Source organism: Mustelus asterias, chromosome 5, assembly GCF_964213995.1.
Source record: "Mustelus asterias chromosome 5, sMusAst1.hap1.1, whole genome shotgun sequence".
Lineage (NCBI taxonomy): Eukaryota > Metazoa > Chordata > Chondrichthyes > Carcharhiniformes > Triakidae > Mustelus > Mustelus asterias.
In genome coordinates, this window is record NC_135805.1 from 35,644,985 (window position 1) to 35,663,024 (window position 18,040).

The window sequence follows — 18,040 nt, forward strand, 5'->3', positions numbered from 1 at the left end:
TTCGAATAATGCTTTGGTAAAATGTACCATTACTCATTTATATCACCTGTTTTAAATTTTCAAGGGACGCACCAATTTCAAAATCAGTACAGAAAGGGTTAAACTTACTGAACGGTCAGAAGTACCTTCAGTTCCCTGCACTGCAGAGGGAGGTATGCTGTGTCCTGACAAAAACAAGAGCATGTTAATGCTCACCCCAAAAGTCTTCAATATGAACTTCAGTACCTGGGTAACATGGTATTATAAAATGAAGTAGCACATTACACTCAGGTTAATTTTTAAACTGAAACATGCGCCTTTTTTTTCTTTAGTGGCTGAATTCCCAATTAAGAGTCAACCTCGTGGGGGCTGGTATCCAAAAAGACATATCAAATGAGTGAACTGGCTGCAGAATGGCAACTTACTAACACTGGAGTCGTCTTGTCATGAGGTGAACTTATTTATATATAGGAATTAATACTGCAGCCATCATAACTGGGCATGGAAACAATGCCAACTGCTGCTTAGGTGTTTACTGCAGAACATTTGCAGAAATGGAATGACATTCAAATCTTCTGCAATGTATTTTTAATCTTTTTGTATCTATATCTATATATATCTGTACGCACTCACACACACACACATATAATATATATATATAGATAGATATATATGAAAGAATACTACAGTGTTCACAGATTTGAGTTCAAGACTCAATTAACAAAAATAAACCAAAAAAACACTTGCAACACAAACACACAAACACATTCACATTATCTGTAGCTTCGACTCCCCTAACGTTAAGATTCATGGCAGTGGCTAGTATCTCAATGATGAATATTGCCTACAGAAGTGAGACACCACCATGTCATATTCATTATATATCTGTTGCTATCCTTGGTACCTCAGATCTGGCAGCATCCACATCTTGATTTCCTTTGGTTTGCAACTCTGACGGGAGTTGCTTCAGCTGCCCACCAAGTGGAACGGAGCCTCTGAAGAAAGTTCTAGGGTCAATCGTAGTGTTGTGTATGTATTGCTTTGCAATTCAGAGAGTTTACCAAAGGGTACTGTGAACCGTACTTATAAAAAGGTTAGAAAAGTCAAGGGAATTAAACATGGCAGATCGACACTGAAACACATATGCCACCGGGGGCTTTACAGAGGTTTCTGCATATAAAGGTAAAAGTAGAGCACAGTGGACGTGCATGAACTCAATCCAATAATGACTCTTTGTAAGGAGTGAATTGACCAGTTCAAAGTTTTGTTGAATCGCTAAGTCTTTCTTTTCTCCTCAAAACAGGAGCTGCAGTATGTGAATTTGCTTCCCCTGTACTTTTGCAAGTATGAGGTAGTTTGGGATCCTATTTTTTAAAAAAAAGCCTCAAAAGCAGCGGCGTGGCCCACTTTTATGTTTTTTTCCGTTTCTGAATGGAAGGCCCCTTTCTGCTTGGTTCTTCAGGTGATGCAGACAACTTGCTTGAAGAAGCTTCGTGGGATGACTTGCCCGAGTGTTCGGTCTCTGGTTTTCCCTCCTGAGGGTGAGACAGAGCCGGGCAGCCTTGGGCCCCTCCCATTTCTCGAGGGAAAGCAGCATATGCAGAGGTGGAAGGTTGAGGATCTGCTTCGTATCTTCCCTGAGGGATAAGGGACTGCGGTGGAACAGTTTTGAGGGGGCAGTTAGCTACCATGTGCATGATACTCTGACAGTAATGGCACTTCTTTGGCTGAGGAGGTAGATTACATTCCTTAGCGTGATGATCAAGGCCGCCACAGTTGTAACATCTGCATGAAAATAAAAGGAGAGATATGGTAATGGCTTGTAACTAAATTTATAGGCAGATGTATCTAGAGTGGGGACACCACTTTTATGTATACTTGCAACAAAATGTAAAATGGGTCTTTCACCTGGATTGTTGCAACACACAATATCCATGATGAATCTACAAGAGAGATTATAATGGTACATCTTACATGGCCAAGGCAAAAATTGAAAAAACGTCAGAATATTAAGATGCCTACAAATACTGTAATGATGGAGCTGGTAACTTGTATCACAATAAAACTCACATTGTCAGAATGCTCCCTATGCAGCACCTTCCACACCCATGGCTTCTACCAGCTAGAAGGACAAGGGCAGCAGACACACGGGAACACCACCACAATCTAGGGGTGTCCCTCCAAGTCACTCACCATCCAGGCTTGGAAGTATATCGCCGTTCCTTCACTGTCGCTGGGTCAAAATCCTGGAACCTCCCTCTTTAATAGCATTGCAGGTGTACCTACACTACAGGGGCTGCAGGGGTTCAAGAAGGCAGCTCACTACTATCTTCCCAAGGGCAACTAGAGATGGGCTGTAAATGCAGGCCTCGCCAGTGATACCCATAAAATGAAAAAAAAAAAATCAAAGATAATTTCAGGAGAGAATATTTATTTCACAATAGTATGGTATATAATCATCTGTGGAGACGCGTTGAAATCATTGAGTTAACAATTTTTGACCAATTTATGCTCCAATGCACATTTTAAATACAATACTTTGCCATATTAAAAAACAAGATTCAACTTTCAAAGCCTTACCTAATGACCTTAAAACAGACTGAAATGTTAACTCTGCTTCTTCCCACAGATGCTGCCTGTCCTGCTGATTATTCCCTGCATTTTTTGATTTTATTTCTGACCTTTTCTTAAGCTCTATACTTCATGAATTTCCTTAGAGTTAACCCAGCTCATACAAAGGAGTGGTGTGCAGTTCACTACATTTCCAGTGACGCTATGGTAGTAAAGTGAAAGCCGCTCAAAGGAAATATTAGTTATTTTTAAAAGTGTCACAAGTAGGTTTACATTAAAACTGGAGTAAAGTTACTGTGAAAATCCCCTAGTCGTCACACTCTGGCACCTGTTTGTATACATTGAGGAAGAACTTAGTATGGCCAATGACCTAACCAGCATGTCTTTCAGACTGTGGGAGGAAACCAGAGCACCCGGAGGAAACCCACGCAGACACGGAGAGAACATGCAAACTCCACACACAGTGACCCAAGCCAGGAATCGAACCTGGGTCCCTGGCGCTGTGAAGCAGCAGTGCTAACCACTGTGCTACTGTGCCACCCCGGCAAATCTACAAATAAAGGGCTATCAATGTGTAAGAGACTAATTCTAGAGGATGCACATACAAACATAAAAATGCACACCTAACCACAAGCACTTCTTGGTGAATAAAACAATTATCTAATATTTGCACTAAAAAATGAGTTAATTAACATTTTCCAAGGTCAAAGTTGTGTGGCCAAAGGTGTGGTTGAGTTGGCTCGACAACTTAGGTTCATACCGAGCCTTTCATATCATGAAACTTCCTGAGGTATATTGTAAGGGTTGTTCATGGTGGACATAGTGAGATTTTGAATATTGGTTAAGAAAGAGACTTGTTGCTGAAACTTTTCACCTTACACTCATCAGGATAAACACAAGAAAGCCAAATTTCAAACAATCACAGTAATTTATGCTCCAGGAGAAAAGGTGCGCTGATTGGTTGGCAAGTCGACTCTGATTGGCCAATGTATTGCCATGGAGAAAGCATGACGAGTGCAAGACGAAAAGCTTTGGCACATGACTCTCTTTTCAGAAACGTTCTGAGTGAGATGTAAGAATGCATCTTAATCAGAGTAGTTCAGTTCTGTACAAGATTTTGAGGTCGGTGGGACATAGCTAGTTAAAGAGGTTAAAAGTAAAAATCCAGAGTGTCCATGATGTCACTATGCTTTGCACAGGCGATGGGTAAGTAGCTAGGAATAGAGGGAGGGATGTACAACAGACTACAGGATGGGCGCTGGATCATAGGATTGCCAACAAATTGCAGTAGTGATGTTCTAGGTGAAAGGAGTAAAGCCAGAAATATAAAGTGAGCAAGGAAAGGAATGTGTGTTGGAGAGTTGGGAACATGGGCTTGATCAGAAAATGAGGCTGTTCCTGTCTGTATTACTGCGATGAATCTACCTCACTCACAGTGTCAGTATCATACATAGGCTGTATAGTACAACAATATTGTGAATTGGGGTCAGTGAGCTCAGTTAGCTAGATGGCTAGAGTGTGGTGCAGGTTCAACCCCCGTCGTGGTTGTGTACTTTATGGAGACCTTGTCTCCTTGCATTGTCAAAAGCTTGTGAAGTGGCACCCCTCAAGCTACGAGTTGTCAAAATTCTCCGTCTAATGGTAAAGAGCTGCCTTTGATCCTTTGGGACTACGGCTGGATGATGATGATGATGAACATTGCAAATCCAATGTGCGTCTTCAATACTGCGTAGTTAGAAAGTATATTGCTCCAACAAAATGCTACAAAAGCTCTAATTATTTCTTACAAGTATACAGGCTACCTAGGGAGCAGGAGAGAGGATGAGAAAAGATAGGGCATGTAAGAGGAAAAAGAGAGTGAGCGAGAGCAAGCAAGCTTCAAATCTCCCCTAACAAACAAATACTACTGTTGAGGACAGTGCAATGCTAGGTTGTGAAACAAAGTTTTCAAATGCAATGCGGCAGTCAGGTAAAAGAAAGAAACGACATTATTTTCTGCCACGATTTTTTTATTCCAAATACATCAAAAGTATTCATGTTATCACCAGAGGGCAGCAAAGCCCATATAGAATACTAACATGGACCCTTTTACTGAAATGATCTGGATAGTAATTGAATTTTAAACACACGATCCAATCTGGATTACAGCAAAATTTAAGCAATGTTCTAGATTAAATACAGTTTGTCCTCCAGTAAGGCCTTGGATCAAAGCTAATTGATAGTTAAGAGGAACAAAACCCCCATAGACCCAGCTACTTTGTTCATCCAGATCTAAAGCACAGTGTTAGCCAAGAATCGCTCCTTTACGCCGCCTAACTTTTACCAGCAAGGTAAAATTAGCAAAGGGAGTAAAAGTGACGTGAGGAAAAAGATATTTATTCAGAGAGCGGTTGGTTTTTGTAACAAACTTCCAGAGATGGTGGTGGAGGCAGGTTCGATCGAGGTATTCAGAGTGGAATTGGATTGCTATCCCAAAGGTAAGCATGTGCAAGGTTACAGGGATGAGGCAAGGAAGTGGGATGAGGTAGAATACTCTGTGACCTCTAGGTAGAAGACTTGATGGGCTGAATGGCCTCCTTCTGCACCGTAAAGATTCAGTGATTCTGTGATGAAGTGTTTGGCCTGCCAATATTGTCAAATTGCCTCTCCACCAGTAGTGTGGGAGCAACATTAGCAGCATCATGAAGCCAAGAAGAGCTTTAAACGCGAGGATGTGACATTTAAATTGGATAGTTGGCAAAGGCAGAAAACACATCATCCCTTCATCTTGACAGTGAATTCTATAACCTAACAGCTCTTTTCTTATGCACAGAGCTTCCCCACACTCTGCAGTTTTGCCATCAGCTTTTGAGGTTGTGAATCACATATTCAGCCCAGACTTGGCTTCTTGGATGAGCACAAGATTGGCACTGAAACAACACACATAAAAGAGTCAACAGCTTTTGTACGTGGGTAATTTGGGATGCTCACTTTTATTCACTCATGAGGTCTGGGCATTGCTGGCTTGGCCAGCGTTCATTGCTTATCCTTAATTGCCATTTAGAAGGTGGTGGTGAGCTGTCTTCTTGAACTGCTTCAGTCTATGTGGTGTTGGTATACCCGCAGTGCTGTTGTGGGGGGGGCTATCCTGGGATTCTGACCCTAGTTTTACATCGAGTAGTTTGCTTAATTTGCAGTAGCTTCCAGACAGCAATTGCCCTCCACACGATCCTTTCTGGAATCAGAGAATGGGTTATGTCACAGAAGGAAGTCTACTGGCCCATTGTGTCCACACTGGCTCTCTGAAAAAGCCACTCACCTCATCCCACACCCCAAAGCCCTGTGATTTCTTTCTCCTCAGAAATTCTCCTTTGAAAGCCAGAATTGAATCTGGCTCCACCCACTCTCTCAGGAAGTGCATTCCAGATCTGAACCACTCACTGCAGAAAAAAAGTTTTCCACACGTCGCCATTGTCTCTTTTGTCAATCATGTTAAATAGGTGCCCTCTGGTCTTTGAGCCTTCTGCTAAAGGGAACAGTCTCTCCCTAATCTCCTCTATCTAGACTCTCTTATGATTTTAAACAACCTATCCACTTAACTGAGAAAACATTCTCGTGAATCTTTTCGGCACTCTCTCTAATGCTTCACATCCTTCGTAGACCTGGATGCAATATTACAGTTGAGGCTGAGCCAGCGTTTTATGCAGGTTTATTATAACTCCCTAGTTTTTCTACTCTATGCCCTGACATATAAAGCTCAGGATTGTGTATGTGTTTTTAACTGTTCGCTCTACCTGTCCTATGATAATTTGAGCACCTATATTATCCGGGTCCCTCTGCTCCCACACCCTCTGTAGAATTGCACCCTTTGTCTTATATTGCCTAATCCCTCTTCTTCCGACCAAAATGAATCACTTCACACCTATCCAAATAGGATTTAATCTGCCACTTGTCTGCCTATTCCACCATCCTGTTTATGTCCTCTTGAAGCCTATCACTGTTTTTGATGTGGAGATGCCGGCGTTGGACTGGGGTGGGCACAGTGATAAATCACAGAGCGTCAGGTTAAAGTCTAACAGGTTTATTTGGAATCACGAGCTTTCAGAGTGCTGCTCCTTCATCAGATGAGTCAGATGAAGTCTGATCATTCACCTGATGAAGGAGCAGTGCTCCGAAAGCTCGTGATTCCAAATAAACCTGTTGGACTTTAACCCGATGTTGTGAGACTTATTACAATCCTTCTCACAGTTCACGTACTTTGTCATTTTCGCAAATTTTAAAATTGTGCCCTGTATATCCAGCAGGAAAACTGGTGAGATTCCTGCTGGATGGTTTGGTGCGATTCAGTTCGCAATTCTCCCACACTTGGAATGTTTTTTGGAGCCTGGGGAGATTCTCACTGAATTTTCTTGACACTTAGGGGGCGATCTTACCAAAAAAATTCTAAGTGGCAAACGAGCTTGAAAACAGGAGAGATTCAGGTTTTCAGTGAGAGAAAAAGTTAAATCTCGTGAAACTAAGAAAACAAAATGAGGCGAAGTAGGACAGTAGATGGCGTTTATTCACACCAGGAAGCCAACTGCAGCCCCCGATTCCTCGACCCTGATCAATCGCCGCACCTGTTCATCCCCCCGGTAATCGTCGCCCTGGCGATTCCCGAAGCAGTGTGAGCAGCTCCCCATGCGCTGCTTCCACTTCAGGCCCCACCCTTCCCCTTAGATCCCTTGGCACTGCTGGTGCCTGATGGGCAGTGCCAGGGCGTCAGGCTGGCTTTGCCATTGTCCCAGGCTGGCACTGCCCGGCCATATGGGGGGAGGTCCTCAATGGTCTCCAGCCCAATCGGTTGGTCCCAGTTGCTGGGGACCATACGTGATCCTCGCCTCTGTGGACCTCCACTGGCAGGCCATTAAGGCAAGTGAACCCAGACAATTGTGTCCAGAGCTCACTAATATTATCAGATCATACATATTTAAATCAGCTTAATTACGCTGACAGATTGTGGTCAGTAAGATTGCGAGAACGGAGAGCACGGTTTTTTTGACTCTTTCATGATCTTACTGGCTCGCCACATGATCACCCGTTTAGTGCACCCATTTTCCCTGGGGGTGGTCCTTTATTTATTTTTATTCGATCGGGGCTGCACCCTTTAAGATCGGGACACCCTTTATAACTGGCACCCCAATCTGTCAGGAGCCGAGGCTGCAGGCGGGGCCAGTCTCCACCAGTTATGACATCATTAAACCCCGCCCTTTTATTTTTCTGTTTTTTAAAAAAAAGTGTTTAAAAATACAGTGGGAAAACCTGGCAAGGCAGTTGGTGGGCTGCCCTCCACCTTTCCCATTGGAGATAACGCTTTGAAAAATGAAATCAGAAAATTTCACCCTGTAGCTTCTTTTAAGGCAGCCATTGTTCCATCACAGTTCTGTCCGACAACGTTTGATTCCAAGTTATTAGGGTCAGATCCATTCTGCCCAAGGGTGTTGGGTCTACTCCAATTAGTATTGTCCTGATTGGTCCTTGACTTTTCCCATAGCCAACCTAAATCTTTTGATGCTATAAATATTGTCCCCTAAAAGTTCCCCTACTGACACTCAACTCTAGTTGTCCGACCTCACTCCGCAGAACCAGATCCAGCAATTCTTCCTTCCTTATTGGACTGAAAACCGGATATAGAATATTCTTTTGTACACAATCTAGACACTCTTGCTACTCTTTGTCCTTTACACTATTATTATCCCAGTCTATATTAGGGCAGCACGATGCCACAGTGATTAGCACTGTTTCCTCACAGCGCCAGGGACCCGGGTTCGATTCCCGGCTTGGGTTACTTTTTGTGCGGAGTTTGCACTTTCTCCCCGTGTTGGCGCGGGTTTCCTCCGGGTGCTGCAGTTTCCTTCCACAGTCTGAAAGGCGTGCTGGTTAGGTGCATTGGCCACGATGAATTCTCTCTGTGTACCCGAACAGGCGCCGGAGTATGGTAACTAGGGTATTTTCACAGTAACTTCATTGCAGTGTTAATGTAAGCCTACTTGTGACACTAATAAATAAACTTAAATAATTGAAGTCCCCCTTTATAACGACTCTATAATTCTTCCATCTCTCTATAATTTCCTTGCAAATTTGTTCATCTTTCCCACTAGTTGGTGGCCTACAAAATACACCCAATATTATAATGATACCTCTCTCTTCTCTTAACCCTAACCAAATAGATTCTGCCCTTGACCCCGCTAGAACATTCTTTCTCTCCAGCACTGTAATGTTCTCCTTAATCAATACTGCCAAACCCTCCTCCTTTATCATTGCTGAACACTTTGTACTCCCGGTATTCCCCGTATTCCAGGGACGTTGAATTCCAAGGACATTGGGACAGGTTCTGGGGGAGATAGGATCCATATAGGCCAGATGGGTTGCACCCGTATAGAATCAGGACCAATAATGTAGTCAAATGGAAATATGTTGTAATGAGGACAGACAGCTGGCTCTGTTGGCGAAGTTTCTCTCTATCTACTCTGCTCATTCCCTCTTACATTGATCCCATTTAATACTTTACTATTTTCTACTCTAATGCTATCTGTCTTTCACATTTCTCTGTGCACCTTGGCTTTTCCTCTTTAATATTACTTTCTGATTCCCATACCTCTGTCAAGTTAGTTGAAACCCTCCACAATAGCATGAGTATATCACTCCCTGAGGTCATTGGTCCTGGTTCTATACAGGTGCAACCTGTCTGGCCTGTACTGATCCTATCTCCCCCAGAACCTGTCCCAATGTCCCTGGAATTCAAAGCCCTCACTTCTGCACCATCTCTCCAACTACTCACTCATCTCAACTATCCTTCCATTTAAATACTCATTAGCATGTGGCACTGGGAGCAATCTGGAGATTACTACCTGTGAGGTCTTGCTTGTTTCTTCTTCCCCAGCTACCTAACATCTGCTTGCAGCACAACATCCCTCTCTCCACCATCCGTATCCATGTGGACTAGGACCACTGAATCTTCATCCTTGCCCCTCAGGCCATTCAGTCATATCCTTGACCCTGGGACCAGGGAGGCAACAAACAATTCCAGATTCACGTCAGTGACTGCAGAAATGGCTGTTGAATCACAAATGACTATTTATTTGCCAATTGTCCTTCTGCTTCTGTTTGGGTACACTGAGGGAGAATTTAGCATGGCCAATGCCATCTTTCGGACTGTGGGGGGAAATTGGCGCACATGGAGGAAACCCACGCAGACACGGGGAGAATGTGCAAACTCCATACAGACAGTGACCCAAGCCAGGAATCCCTGGTGCTGTGAGAAAGCAGTGCTAACTACTGTGCCACCCAATCGAAAACATGTTACACAACTGTAGAGATGGGGATGGATGTTTTGTACACGATTAAAAATCCTGATTCAGGTTAGGGACTGCAGAATAAATATTGGCATTTGACAACCTTCAATAGATTTCCATTAGCCCCACCCTGAGCTTCATTAAAATGAGATGCTGTTTTTACAACTCAAAGACCATTAGCATCAAAACCATTATAAACTAACACAGCAATCTAAACAAAACAAGGAGACTAAATTGTTGTCGTTTTCCGCCGCCCGCCCCACCTGTAGATGTAAAGCCGGAAAAGTTTAATACATCTAGATTGCATTCCTCTTATGTCGAGCTGCAAATAAAACTTTTACGATCAATATCTCAGGAGTGGAAGAAAATTACTTATTGCAGTGCTTTTAAGGGAGTGGAATTTCATGCACACAACCCTTATTTTCTCTGTTACCACCCTGCACGCTGCACAATATAACAGACTAAACTTTACTGCTTGACAGGAATGGACGTAACCTACAAATAAACTTATGCATATCATCTTAATGAGTGCAATAAAGATTGCTCAGTGAGCCATACAGTGTGTTATTAATACAATGACTAAAAGTGCACCTACGTCCCTACTTTTTAAAAGGGGGCTTCTGATATCAATATTCTCCCTCATTCATCTCTTGCCTTATTTGCAGTGTGGCACATTCAGTTAGCCCTTTGTGATAATTGTGACCACCAAGTTAACAACAACAGCGATTATTTATGAACTAACTCAAACTATATCCAGAGTACTTCAATATGCATCTTCTCCACTCAGCTCTCGGATCGATTCTGATGGTACAAGCCCGCACTCAGCCCCGGGCTTCACGCACCCTCGCCCCATTGGGCGATTGGGTCACATTACCTTCCGGACACCTTTATAGGGGCTCGTGACTACACCCCTCCCCCTCTAAGTCTTTATTACACAATACTTTAAAATTCAAACTCTTCACACAACATTAACAATAATAAATATTTTTAAACACAGTTCATCAGAATCAACTCTGTCAGGACTTTCGCTTCCTCTGGGAGCAAAGTAGCTCAACTAGCTGTGATTCAACAGCAGAGGTAAATTCGGTTGGACTTTGAGTCTGACTTTGAGTCTGACTTTCTCCTTGTACAGGCACATCACTTCCCACTCTTTCCTGGGTTTCACTGGGATCAACACTTTGTCCTGCAATAAGCCGACTTGTCTCTTCACTCCTTAAATCAACAACACTCCAAGCAGGAACAATTGGAGTCGGCCGCAACACTTACTCTTGAGATGACTCTCATCTTGTTAAATGATCTAAGTGCTTCTTCAGAATTTTGTCCTGAACTTCCACTTCATTGGGGTGGCCAGAACCAGTCGGTTCTGGCCACCACAACACCTTGGACCCAATTTGGTCCATTCCCAATTTTTTTTACAAATACTGCATCACCTATCACAAATGTTCTCTTGATTCTCGATGAATTATGGTTCATTTTCTGCTTACACTGCCTTGACTCCACCCTTCCCGCCAAACTTGGAACAGGTTCAACCAGGTCCTCTCATTCTGATTCACCAGCCCCCTTCTCCCACATGCAAAGCATTCTGCTTCTCTGAATCAGCACTTCTCTTTGGAGTGACTCCCCTCTGCATTGGTAGCACTCTGTATTACTCCTCGGCTGTTGACCATACTTCCTATACTTCTGAAGTATTTTGGTTTCGACACTTACCTCGTTACGTAACACAGTGCCCTCACTCTTGCCCACTACTGCTGTTGGCAACTTCCCACCAAACCTGGCGGACCTCGCCGTTCTGCACGCTTTGCAACTCCAGGGCCCCCTTCTCTGCACTTTCCATTGCTGGAGCCTCTTCAGGCACCTTTTTAAAAGTTAGTTCTGACTCTGCCAGTAGCCTTTTCTTTATTGCCATATTCTTTACACCGCATACCAAACGGTCCCTCAACAGGTCATTCAATGCTGAACCAAATACTCACTGCTCCACTATTTGTCTTAACCTTGCTACAAAGGCTGCAATGGTCTCTCCTGGGGCTCTCCCCATTGAGTTAAATTTGTATCTTTAGAATATGACTGAGTCCCACACACAGAAAGCAATATTACCTTCTTCTTATCCTCCCCCTGTATTCCACTAACCTGGAAAAAATATTGCAAAGCTCCACATGGTGCACACATACTACCCCCATGGTAAGACGTAGCCTGAACACAGCAAATCTCAAGACAATGGAAGCAATTAATTAAGCTGATGGTTCAGATATACTCCCAGCAGAAAGTGAATTGGTAGCATGCAGCTGATGATGTAAATCACTGCTCATTTCCCCAATTCTTGCACAGAAACAAATTCTCGGACAAAAATAAATTGTCATTTTTGAGAGGAACTGAATACCGAACAAATCATTCTATCTGCTCATAGCCACAGGTGAAGTATATATAAAAATCACACACAAACTGTATTCTGTGTAAGCTGGAAAGATTACGCTGCAGAGGGTAATAATGGAAAAGTTGTTGGAAAGATTACTCAGCATCAGTGAGAAGCACGTATCTTCACATTAGAAGGAAAAATGGATGACAATGGGGAAAAAGTATTAAAAACTGGATCAATTAGGATCAGTGAGTTGCTCTATATTAGTAATTTATCAGCTAATGTGTAGAACTAATAACTGCATCAAAACTATGTGCAGAAGGGATGACCATCTCAATAATGGAAAATGTGGTGTTTTATATAATGTTCAGAATTAAACAAATAAATGATTACTGAGCATCGTATGATATTGTTCAGAGTGAGTTGGATAACTTGTGATTGAAACTGGTGAAAAAGGTACATAAAAAGTTTTAATGTTTTCGAGTCAATAATAAAGGAATGACAGATTTTTGCGCTGCTGACAATTTTGAAATGTTATGCATGCGATATACATTGCTTTTTAATGAATTAAAGCAATAAACCTGGAACATAAACCCAGTCTCAGTAATGATGACTGTGAAAGCATTGTTGATGGTTATAAAACCCATCTGGTTTACTACTATCCTTTAGGGAAGGAAATCTGCCATCATTACCCGCTCTGGCCTACTTATGACTCCAAACTCCTATATGTGACTGAGTTTTAAGTGCACTCTGAAATGGCCTAACAAGCCACTTGGTTCAAGGGCAATTAAGGATGGGCAACAAATGCTGGCCTTGCCAATGATGCCCATTGTGTGACAGTCATCACATTGCTGCACTTATTAGATTTACACATTTGTTGATCAGTTACTAACATAAATATTAAAGAAAGACTCACTGATCCTAACTGATCCATTTTAAAAATATTTTCTCCCCATTTTCATACAATTGGCATTTTCCTGTTATGAATTCTTCTAATGTTCTCCTTCATTGTAGTTGAGGACTACTGTTGTAAGATGTTCATCCAGAGTTTGCTGATATGATTATGACTGAGCTTGCGTTAAAGCATTCGAAACCAAATGCTGAGTTCATTCTTCCAAAACTTCAAAGCCATTTCTGTAATCTAAATGTCAACCTACCACTCATAACATCAAGATTAATATGATTTTTATATCATGCTTCAGCATGAAATTTATATCAGTGTAATTTTTTATAAAATAGCAGAACTTCTTAGCAGCAGTTGTTAATCCTGAATTATTGATGTACATTATTTTACACATGCTTACTTAATGAACATGCAAATGATTAACCCTTTAGGTTTGTGGAGGACATGCTAAGTTATTTCACTCCAGAATGAGTATTTCATTAGCAATTCTTCAGTAGCTATCTTGAAGTGAAAATGGGTGTAGGCATAAAGTGCACACAGAATTTCTGTAGGAAATTGGAGATGCAGAGCAGAATGACATGCCAATAACATAGGGTTCATTTTCCACAGGGCTTTTAACCATTCGTTTGGAGAAACTTTGATGGAACAGTCTTAGAAAGACCAAAGAAACAGCCATTAATCCAGAGTCTTTGTAGTTTTTCCATCAATGCTCTGGCTGAAACCAGGTGATTCTCCAGTGAAAATTCACCTAAGCCATTGGGAATGAAGAGCAAATGTAAAGTTCAGGTGCAAATGAGAGGAGCTGATACCCTTTGTGTCTCCACCTGGATATAAGGCATTGACTGATCTAACCAATGATCCTGATCCTTCATTCTTCAGAGCATCCCGTGCATCTCCACGTGGTAAATCATGACACAAAATTCAGAAATCTAATATAGATATTACAGCAGAATAACAGTTGCCCTATTTCAACAATATGAAAGCCTAGGTTCATTACTGAGTAAATGCTTAGAGCATAACACTTCTGTAGGAGATGCTCCCTTTGGCACAGGTTTCACACATGCCTGGAGATTCTTTATTCTCCCATGGGACGTGAGCATCACTGGCCAGGCCAACACTTGTTGCCGATCCCTAACTGCTCTTGAACTGAGTGGCTTGCTAGGCCATTTCAGAGAGCAGCCAGGAGTGAACCACATTGCTGTGGATCTGGAGTCATATGTAGGCCAGACCAGGTAAGAATGGCAGAGTTCTGAATGGCCACACAATTTTTCCACTACTGTATGCTCCTTCTACTGGCAACCAGAGAAACAAGTAATTTTTTGGATAAGGTCTACCACTGGAACAACAGCCAAGAATTTAGACTTGTGCCAAAGTTGCTTGAGAGATGGATTTGCTTGGTGCTGGTGCCAGCCTGAGGCCTGAGCCAATTTTGATTTTAGACCTCATGCAAATGCCAGGGTTGGCCAGCAGTTAAGGGGTGATGTTGGGGAAGTTGTGGGGGGTGGGGGTTTGGCTGTTACGGTGAGAGTCTTGAAAGTGCTGACAGGCGCCGGTAAGGGGGTGGGGGGGGGCCGGGGGGATTTTTGTGGGTTCAGCAGGAACACTTCTGCTTCCCCTGGGCCCACAAAAAAAAATTTTAAGTTCCAGCACCAATGTTTGAGCCAAGTCCAGGCAGTTCTTCTCAGGATCATTGGTTAGATCAGTCAATGCCTTATACATCCAGGCAGAGACACAAAGGGCATCAACTCCACTCATTTGTTGCTGAATTTTACATTTGTTCGCTACAACCAGTGTCGGACATTGATTTGCATTTTTAAGGAGCCTTGCTTCAGACAAGCACCCTGTATGTCGAAAGACCACTTGAACCATTAGAGTATACTGTACATCTCCAGTGTGGTAAACCACGAGACAAACTTCAGAAATGTAATGTCGATATTGCAGCAGAATAATGGTCGCCCTATTACAATAATGGGGAATCTAGGTTCAAAATTAATGTCATCTCTCTCTTAAGACGAGATTATAAGGTTAAACCTTGTGGTAAATCTTTGCACGACTGTGGTGGATCTTCTGAAACTGCAGGTGATATTTGAACACGAGGATTGCATTTAATGGGGAATATTTAAATTTACAATAGTTTTAGCTCAGCTCCAATACTCTTCCTATTCTCCCAATCACACCTGCCTTTAATCTTTATCCCTCGCTGCCTGCACCTGCCTTATGCTTACCATACTGCCATACAGCTCTTGTTTTCGCCTCTTCTGGCCAACAAATTACATTCCTTTAATTGACTCCACCGCCCATCTCACCCAGCCTGCTCAATGTATCCACTTCCCTTTGTTTGCTTGCCCTCCGGCTGTTTATCAGATGCAGCCCTGCTGCTTCTCTTTCTTGCCGCAGGAGAAAGCAAGGTCACTATTAGGAGGCAGGTTACCCCAGCCTCCACAGCGCTGATAAAAAAAAGCTCTGTTATACATCAAGCTCCCTTGGACAGCTGGGTGGGCCACGGAACAAGAGGCAACCAGATGCACAAAATGGTCAGGACAGGAAGATGACGACTGGCTACCTGTACCATCAGGCAAGTAGCTCATGTGGGGTCGAAGACTAAAATGAGTGGCTGGGTCTTGCAGGCATAATACTGATTTAAAAGCAAGAACAATAAAGCTAAAAGAGATGTAGGAAATAAAATTGAAGTCAAGGAACAATGATGATCACAGGACCGTTTCCTCTGTGTAGTTCATATGTGCAATTTCTCCTGAACAACTTGACTACCTAAATCTAGGTGAAACATCCAGGAGAGCAACTGAGTGGGACACATTAGACTAAGTGCACCAGAGTGAGGTGAGTTCTTACAAACTGTGCCCAGCTTACCGTCTAATTCCATCTTTTAAAGTTTATTTATTAGTCAAAATGTAGGCTTACATTAATACTGCAGTGAAGTTACTGTGAAAATCCCCTAGTCGCCACACTGTTCGGGTACACTGAGGGAGAATTTTAGCATGGCCAATGCACCTAACCAGCACTTTTTTTTTGGATTGTGGGAGTACTCTTGTTCCATGACATTCTGCACCCTCTCCTTTCTTTCTCTATGAACGGTATGCTTTGTCTGTATAGCACAAGAAACAATACTTTTCACTGTATTTTAGCATGGCCAATGCACCTAACCAGCACTTTTTTTTTGGATTGTGGGAGTACTCTTGTTCCATGACATTCTGCACCCTCTCCTTTCTTTCTCTATGAACGGTATGCTTTGTCTGTATAGCACAAGAAACAATACTTTTCACTGTATACTAATGCATGTGACAATAATAAATCGAATCAAATGGAAAATTGAAACATGGGCCACCTACACTGGCATTAATATTTACCGAATAACGGCATGATGAAAAGGCTAAGTGGCAGGAGAACCAAAAAGGGAGAAAATCTTTTTTTTATACAAAACCTCTCATTTGTTACTTTCTTTTTTTAATTCTCAGGTAAAATATGGGTTTTATTGCAATACAAATTCTAAGATTCAGACACTGACCCAAAGTACAGAAGGAGCTCTGCAAATAATTAAAATTGTCGGATCTTTTCGCCTGGGCTTTTAGAAGCACAGATCTACTGTATTCACTGAACTTTCTGTGATGCAGTGTTTTAGCTGGATCATTTTTAACAATCCCTTATTCATAAGTTAATCCATGCTTATCAGAAAACAATTTGCTGGTGCCATTTCGGAAGGTAAGGATAAAGCCCAGAATTAACATGCATTAGCAATGAGCTTCAAATCGAATTTTAAATTAAGAGTTAATCTGATTTACATAAATTAGGTAAAAATCCAAACACTGGCACAATTAGAATGGCTCACTCATACAAGGAAGATCCTGCTTATATTATCCACATTTGGGGATTCGCCTCCCCCCATGTCACAAAGTTTAGTCTGCATACGCAAAACCATATTGCTTGACAAGCACCAGGATATCTTACAAAGTGTGCAGCAAGTGTGATTTGATTATGATTGTAGGTTTTGTGTCGCCAACATGCTTATGGTCAGGGATGGTTTTAATGGCTATGCTTTCATAATATAGTAATCCTTTTGATTTGATTTAAGTTTATTTATTAGTGCCACAAGTAGGCTTACACTAACACTGTAACGTAGTTAGTGTAAAAATCCCCTGGTCGCCACACTTCAGCACCTGTCTGGGTACACAGAGGGAGAATTTAGCATGGCCAATGCACCTTATCAGCACATCTTTCGGACTGTGGGAGGAAACCGGAGCACCCGGAGGAAACCCACGCAGACACGGGGAAAACTTGCAGACTCCGCACAGACCCAAGCCAGAATCGAACCCAGGTCCCTGGCGCTGTGAGGCAGCAGTGCTAACCACTGTGCCACCGTGCCGCCCACATTATTTATTATTGTCACATGTATTGGGATACAATGAAAAGCATTGTTTCTTGTGTGGTATACAGACAAAACATACTGATCATAGAGTACATAGGGAAGAAGGAAAGGACGGTGCAGAATGTCATGTTACAGTCATAGCTAGGGTGTAGAGAAAGATCAGCTCAATATATGCTAAGTCCATTCAAAAGTCTGCTGGCAGCAGGGCAGAAACTGTTGAGTCGGTTGGCACATGATCTCAGACTTTTGTATCTTTTTCCCGACAGAATGCTGGGGTGCGTGGGGTCCTTGATTATGCTGGCTAATGACAAAGCAGTGATTTTGGGCATTGGTTTGCTGGGTAGATGCATACAAGCTATACGCCATTTTGGAAAGAAGGGAAAGAAGGCAAGGGAGAGCTACATAAAAAGCTCGTAGAGCCCATTTAACTTCACAGAATAGAATTTCTGATCAGCAAAACTCAGCTAAAAATAGCTAATAATTTTTTTTTCTGTGCACCAGTTGTTCACAAACGTTAACTAATTTATTTTAGGTGATTC

At 42.3% G+C, this 18,040-nt stretch overlaps 1 protein-coding gene across 1 annotated transcript in view; it reads right to left on the reverse strand.

Moving 5' to 3' along the window:
- Positions 1-1,388: 1,388 nt before the first annotated feature.
- The window catches only part of LOC144494076 (protein lin-28 homolog B-like), a 195,741-nt gene continuing 179,089 nt past the window's right edge, over positions 1,389-18,040 (reverse strand). Inside the window, exon 4 of the mRNA XM_078213653.1 lies at positions 1,389-1,764. Coding sequence (XP_078069779.1) covers positions 1,389-1,764 — 376 coding nt within the window. The remainder of the gene's footprint in view (positions 1,765-18,040) is intronic.